Source organism: Blennius ocellaris, assembly GCF_963422515.1.
Source record: "Blennius ocellaris genome assembly, chromosome: 6".
Lineage (NCBI taxonomy): Eukaryota > Metazoa > Chordata > Actinopteri > Blenniiformes > Blenniidae > Blennius > Blennius ocellaris.
In genome coordinates, this window is record NC_137655.1 from 16,299,426 (window position 1) to 16,307,311 (window position 7,886).

The 7,886-nt window shown below is 42.4% G+C and overlaps 1 protein-coding gene across 1 annotated transcript; it reads left to right on the forward strand.

Annotated features, from left to right (window-relative positions):
* Positions 1–4,955: 4,955 nt before the first annotated feature.
* Positions 4,956–6,478, forward strand: dlx1a (distal-less homeobox 1a; the record flags this gene model as incomplete). Its single annotated transcript, XM_080498518.1, is given in 4 exon segments — positions 4,956–5,108; positions 5,112–5,472; positions 5,803–6,002; positions 6,227–6,478. Coding segments are annotated over 4 exon segments (966 nt in total).
* Between the last annotated feature and the right edge of the window lie 1,408 nt (positions 6,479–7,886).

Consider the following 7,886-nt stretch of genomic DNA (forward strand, 5'->3'; position numbering starts at 1 on the left):
CCATCATTAAGACTAATGACAGGCACAGACTGTGGGGATCAAGGGGAGCACAAAAAAAGAGAGGCGCATTCAGGTGTTGGCTGAGTGCTGACCTCCTTCCTGTCTTTGTTGGAGACTTAACTCTTAACAAAAACTAAAAAGGGTTTCAGACTAAAGGCGCAGTGGCAGCTGAACGTCAAGCAGCCTTGGCTCTCCATGGGCAAATGACTTAATTGGCAAATTTGCATGTTTCCCATTTGCCTGGAAATTAATTCAATAAGGCCTTACATGTAAAGATGTTTAATCAATCGTTGTTTTAATGTTGGTGAAATAATACGGCGGCTTACGTTATAGTGATTTTCAATCCTGCAATCATGCTCTCTCTCTCTCTCTCCCTCTCTCTCTCTCTCTCTCTTTCCCTCATTTCACTGGACTAACTGAAGGTTTATTAAATTTTTCACCCTCCTGTACAACTCCCATCCACATTAGTTAACATGCTGAAGTGTGCAAGCCCAAGTTACACTTAACAGGTGTGATGCTGCAACATGCAGCAAGTATGTGAGGCATCAGTGTGACACTAGTTTCTTTTACAGTTTAGCTGAATTAAGTAAAAGCCATATTTTTCCAAGTCTTTTCTCTCCAGCCTTCACTCAGGTAATTGGTCATTTTGCAGCCAATTTTGGGCAGGTTGGATGCTTACTGCCATGGTCTGACCCCTGCTGCTGCTGTAATGGGGGACAGCATTTCTACCAGTTCACTGGGGGCTTTTCCACACAGTGACCCCTGCTTTCTGAGGAGAGGGGGGCTTCTCTGAACACTGAAATGGGAAAAAAGGGGAGCTGAAATGTGACTTTGTTCAGCTCTGCTATGAGTAAACCTTTAGTCTATCTTCCAGAATTATTAGATTAATGGTTATTTCCACTCACAGAAGATGTTTTTTTTTTTTTTACATTTAGTTATGTCATGCTGAAAAATAAAACATGTTTTGCTTAATTCTTGGTGCATTTGAAACAAAAACAAAAACGTGTGACTTGAAATATTACGTCCAATTGAATTTAATGTGCCATGCTTGATTTTTATAATATTCAAACAGGAAAATAGATCAACATATTAGAGTCCCAGAAATCCCTTTGGTCAGCATATCATGAAGGGGTGAAAAACTGGAGCTGCTGGAGTCACCAGTACCTGGAAAAGAAATAAGAACAATCATATTATTTGACATACAATTAGAAAAAAATGAAACAACAGCCGTTTCTGTGGTTTTTCAAATGGCTCACATTTCCAAATATAATTTGGTTGCTGAAACAAAGAAATCTATCAGCTTTTTCGTGTGATTATACAAAGTCAGATTTAAATAAATAGCCCACAACACAATAATTCAGGAGTGAAATCAAACAGGCCACATTATATGGCCAATAACACCTGGCTGAGTCCATAAATGTGATATAATCGTATACAATTTAATTTCTAGAAGCAAAAATTGTGACCTTGTGAATTCAAACATTGCACTAAATTCAGATTATTTGTATTATGTGTTGAGACAACAAGAAGTAAATTTGCAGTTTTATTGCAAAAAGAAAAACAGAGGATTGTCTGAAAACAATCAAATAAAACTTGACTACATTTGTTGTTCTTGCTTCCCTCCTGACCTCCATCATAATACAATAAATGCACCAGATATAATTCTTTTTTTTTTTAGGGGAGGGGGGGAGGGGGTGTTTACACATAACTGAGTAAACAAAATCAATTCAGATTTTGATGCCACATTGAACATGAAAATAGACACTGAATCGAGTTAATTGTAGTGCATCTAGTTTGCGTTCATTGACGCTGCAAATTACAGGATGGCAGCGAGAAGCAAAGCCAGAGAAGAAGCAGAACAAAAAGCAATTCCACTTGTTTGATCCGCTGCCTTTAAAATGTGAAATCCAGCCTTCATATGGGTTGACATTTCTGATAGGAGTCACTCACCGAATTACATTTTACCATTTTTCTTTTCTGAGGTTATGCAGTAATATTCTTCACGGTGACGTTTGGAATTGATTATTTGCTGGTTGGCGTGTTTAACAAAAAAAAAAAAAAAAAAACCTGCTTTATTTTTGTTATTTTAGGAGAGGAAAAAAAACGTTTGACATTTTTACTGTGTTTCATGCATGCATGTGTCTCGATGTGAATGCAACGTTTTGTTAGAAGATTTTGATGAGAAAGGATCAAATCGTAAAAAGCTGAAGAAAAAAAAACCCAAGAAATAATATAAGTCTTCCGCTCCATCATACGCAGCACACGCAGCGTATGAAATGCATGTTGACAAGCGCCGCTTTGTTTCCTTGGTAGCAAAGGCAAATGCAAATGCAAATGCAAAAACGAAAACCTCACATTTCCCTGCACATCCAGTGACAGTAATTAATCATCGCTCACGTGCGGAGTCTGCGGGGTGCACGCACGCGCGCGCGCACACACACACACAGAACTGAGCACGCAACACAGCTTGGGTCCCGCAGTTTACCAATGCTCCGCGGTTGGGATAATATTTGGTGGCTGTTAAAATGTGGGTTGGTGTGGCAGTCGAGGAGGGCTTTCTATCACCGGCCTGAAATGAAGTCTGTGACATCTTGGCCCGTTTACCCCCCCCCCCCCCTTTCCTCCACCCCTCCACCCACCCACCCCGACTCCTCCACCCCTCCCTCTCTTTCTGTCTCTCCTCCACCTCTGCACTCACCCTCAGGTGAAGAGCAGCAGGTGTTAAAACACCCTCAGCCACAGAGCTACTCACTCCTAATGAGTCCTGCCTCCGCGCTCCATCCGCGCATGGAGGACTTTTATTTTTAGTGCGGCTAGTTAGAGACCCTCGCGGCCGTGCTGGCGGGAGAGGCGCACGGTGGCCCGCGCGCCGCCCTCCCCGCCACCGAGCGCAAGAGTCAAATTATTAATGAAAGGGGTAATGCCATCACACGTCTGCAACAACTTAATGGCAGCCGAGGATGGCTTGAGATAATGCCCCAAAATAAATATTCTCCAAGAAACACTTGATTCTTTCTTCTTCTTCTTCTTTTTTTTCTTTGCACACACAAAAGAAGTATCAATGAAATAAATGTAATTTATGCAGAGTCTCAGCTCAGAATTGCATTTGCAAAGGAGGGGGAATAAAAAAAAGTGTTATCATTATATTAGCTGGATACCCCTGCTATTATTTTACATTTTTTCCTGCAAATTCTGCCTCTATTCTGTTAATGGTTTGCTCACAGCCGTCTGTAGATACTATAATCGTGGGAAAATAATGACAGTTATCAGTCGCACCCACCAAGTACCCATAAAAATCTGTCCTCTGTTCTGGAAGATGATAATTATTGGTTGTACTGCCATTATCATTGTCGTTGTTGATAGAGGAAATCTTGAAGCATTTTTCGAAAGTAATTCCAGAGAAATCACTTCAAATTGGCCTATTTTAGGAGGGACAAGGGACCAGCTTTCGTTATAGCCTAATATTTCACAGAAATCTTTAAATCCAGGCATCGGCAGCCGCCTGGCACATTGTGGCACAGGCTGCGTGATGTCAGCGCCTGCATTTTTTTTTTTTTTCTGATAACACATTTTGCAACTTGCTAGTTCTGTTTTGAGTTCAATTATGTAATTACACTGATAATCACAGTGACGGAATTTAACTGCCTTTAATTTGTTATTCAGGTGGAGATGAAGGGACTGCGGATGGAGCAGCCAGCCTGTGTTTCTGCTCCGCACAGACACGAGCGGAGGAGCAGTCTGCAAATGATCCCGAGCAAAATGAAGAGCTGCCGGACACCTTCTCCTTCCTCTGTGGCCGCGCGCGTCCTGCGGAGCCTCTCTGACCCCGGACGCTGCGCATTTATCTGCGTCTTTTCCGTCACGTGAAAGTAAGTAGAGGATACGTTTGCCTTTTTTTTTTTTTTTTAACAGCTGACATAAATTGAGATTTTTTTTGTATTATTGTTTTTGCAAATATGTACTTAGAGGTGAGGAAAACTGCTGTTTAAATTTGCAGTGAGAAAAAAGAAACTATGTCCAGTTTTAATGAAATAAGCAGTCTATGAATAATTACTGTTGGAAGCGGGAGGATGGTCGCGCCCCATCCTCACTTAGGTTCATAATGAATCAGAGGTGGCGGTGTTTGCTAAAATCTGTGACCATTAATTGGCTTCAATATAAAGGATGTGGCGCATTTAAAAGCGATAAGGACAGGCGGGTATCCGCATGCTTGCGTTACTACAACACTGAAAGCATTATTAATTCGTGTGATCAATAAACAAAAGCAATAGGTTTCTCAATGTAATGGCAACTTTATGGACTACTTTGTGTTGATTTAATTACGCGTAATTACCACCAAGTTAACTGAAAACCCTGTCTCACGACGCCATATTCACCTTTGCGTGGTCGTTTTGTTTTGTTTTTTTCTTCCTGTGGCATAAAACATTATTAAGGCTATACTCACTTCACAACCGAGAAAATTGTTTTACCTTTCCCAAAGCTGCCAGGTGTAACTGAGCCCTCAAGTCAGTCTAAGAGGTAAATACATGACTAATTACAGAACTACTTATGAAAATTGAACGCCACTGTTATGTTAATGTACGCCTTCCTCTTGATGGAGCATTAGGAGCTTTAATCAAAGAGGCTTTAATCAAAGTGGTCAGCAGACACACAAGCTCTAACGAGAATGGAAATATTATTTAGCTCTGTAAGAATCGCCATGTGTTTAATAGTACAATGATATCCCATTACTGCTGCAAATAATAATCATAATAATAATAATAATAATATGAATAATAATATAATGATAATAACCATAATGAAATTAATAATAATATAGTGTTTCTTGACATGTCAAAAGCAAATCTAAGGTTTTATGTTTTTTCCTCGACTTTATCAGCTCCTTCGGACCCAGCCCCACCGTCACCAATCGGCTTCCCTCTTGGAGAGAGTGGACCAATCAGCGACAGTCTTTGATGAATATTCATGAGTCCGAGATTCAAACCTTTGAGCGAGTTTGTCTCGGTCCACAGCATCATTCCCAGGACTTTTCACAGGCACAAACTACATTTTCTTATGAATGGAACGAGAAAAAATCAGTTCGGCTTAAATTGGGACCCATCCTTCACTGAGATCATAGAAGGAAAACAACAAAGGCGAGACAAGGGGGACCGCCAGAAGAGATGACAATGACTACGATTCCAGAAAGTCTTAATAGCCCTGCCTCAGGAAAAACCGTCTTCATGGAGTTTGGACCCACGAGTCAACAAATGTCGCCTTCCTCCATGTCTCACGGACACTACCCCATGCACTGTTTACATTCTGCAGGTCATACGCAACACGACAGCTACAGTCCAGCTTCGTCGTTTCCCAGATCCCTGGGTTATCCATACGTCAACTCCGTCGGCAGTCATTCCACCAGTCCATATCTCAGCACAGTACAGACTTACCAAAACAGCTCGGGACTGGCACAGACGCGGCTAGAAGAAGCAGGTAAGTGCGGCTCCTCGATTATAACTTTCCGTGTCTTCCACAAACCATAGAAGCTCGACTGTGTGGAGAGGGGGGGGGGGGGGGAAACAAAAAAACGAGCCAGATGTGGAATTAGGCTTGGTAATTATTTATTGCGTAACGCTATAAACAATGTATGCAATTAAGGGTAATTATACCTAAAGTACAGGCTGTAAAACTTGCGCTGGTGTAGTCACTGCTCGTGCAGCACTGTTGGCCACAACTACGTGCCTCCTCATATTATTTTTTTTTGTTTTTGTTTGTTTTCTCTCTCCCTCTTCTTCATCTTTGCTCGCTTCTGTCTCTTCTCAGCGCCAGAGACAGAGAAAAACACCGTGGTCGAGGGCGGCGAGGTGCGCTTCAACGGCAAGGGGAAGAAGATCAGAAAGCCAAGGACTATATATTCGAGTTTACAACTGCAAGCCCTGAACAGGAGATTTCAGCAGACGCAATATCTAGCGCTACCGGAGCGGGCGGAGCTGGCGGCGTCGCTGGGTCTCACGCAGACACAGGCGAGTCTCCATCGTGCGCATAGCTTCACTCTGCAGCTGCTGCACGACGCATCTTAAATTATTATTATTATTATTATTATTATTATTATTATTATTATTATTATTATTATTATTATTATTATTATTATATCCCGTGATATTAAAATTGTATACATTCTTCAATATCACCCCAGACGCGTTCGTATTTTATTTTAACTCTATTCCCCCTTCCCGATCTCCTCCAGGTAAAAATTTGGTTTCAGAATAAACGCTCCAAATTCAAGAAACTGATGAAGCAGGGCGGAGGCACCATCGACGCCAACGCTCTGGCCAGTGGCCGCGGACTTTCGAGCGGCTCGCCCTCGGTGGCCCCCGTGTGGAGCTCCCCCACCACCGTGAAGACGTCGGCGGGCTCCACCGGCTCCTACATCCCCAGCTACACCTCGTGGTATCCAACCACACACCAAGAGTCTATGCAACAGTCCCAGCTCATGTGAGCAGAGACCTCAAAGTATCAGTAATGGTGACGGGCCCCCCCACCCCACCCCCGGCTCGTGCATTGCGGCCGCGCGACGCGCCTCTGCAGCGATGATGCACCACCAACAACAAACAAACAAACAACAGACAAGAAGGACGATGAGGATCCGGAGTTTTTTTTTTTTGCTGCCGCCGGCGGACACGGAGGCCTCCTCCTCCTCCTCCTTCTTCTTCTTCTCCTCCTCCTCCTCCTCCTCCTCTCCCCGCAGGAATTCCCGCAAAGACGCAGAAGGAGCAAGGAGACTGGAGGGCATCACGCGGGAATCGTAGACAAAAAAGGATCCTTTTATTTGGCTGCTGTTGATCACTTTTCTGTTTCTGTTTCTTTTTTTTTCTTTTTTTTGGTCTGTTCCCTATGTTTTTAAAGTCATATTTGTGTGAGCAATTCTGTTGTTAAACTGTAGGCTACATGTTTATTAGAAAACACGTGTTTGTTTATCGAGGATGTCGGGCCCCCCCCAAAAAAACCTTCAGATCACTCTGCTTTCACAGTTTACGGCCACGGTGTTTCTTTTTACCAAAAAAAACCCCAACAACAACAACAACAAAAAACCTAATAATAATTATCCACCGGTGTAAGCCCCGAGTCGCTACTATGCTGTCTCTATGTGTTTGTTATTTAAATTAAGTTATTCAGGCTAGTTTTTAATTTTCTTCTTTCTGTTGAGGTCAGTTCTTTTTGTAAGCGTGTTTGAAATAACAACACTGTTGTTAATGCTGCACTAAACGCAAGCAAAGCTTTTTCTATGCCGTGCCCCGATGTTATGTGAAAAAAAAAACAACAACGTGAAAAGGCCTGACGATTTGCTGCTTTAGAAAAAAGACAAAAAAAACCAAACAAAACAAAAAAAAACTATCCCGAGGTTGAGCAGCTCATTTGTCATTGTATTTTGTACATAACTTTCAGATTTGTTTTCGTGTTGTATACTGGATACGCTGTGAAACAGGGTTTTAGGCTTTGTGTACTCGTCGAAATGTGTTTTAGTCAACATAGAAAATATTTAGTTTTGTATTGATCACTTTAATTTATTGATCTGATTCTGAAGTTTATGTACATAATGTGCAAAGTTTCAAAAGCAGTAAAATATGATTTAAATTATGTCACGAACGGTGTCTGATTGTAACCCCCCCCCCCTCCCTTCCTCCTCTTCCTCTTCCTCCTCCTCTTCCTCCTCCTCCTCCTCCTCCTCTCCACCCACCTCTCCCGTGAAAAGAAAGCCTGCAGCGTGGTGCAGGTTTAATGCGAGCTGACACAAAGCAGTATCATGTTGGCTATTGTGGCAGACACCGTGTGAGCGCGTTTGTGTGAACTTGCAAAAAGGCAGCTTGGTTTAGATGGTCGCTCATGTTTTTGCATTGATCCGTGCA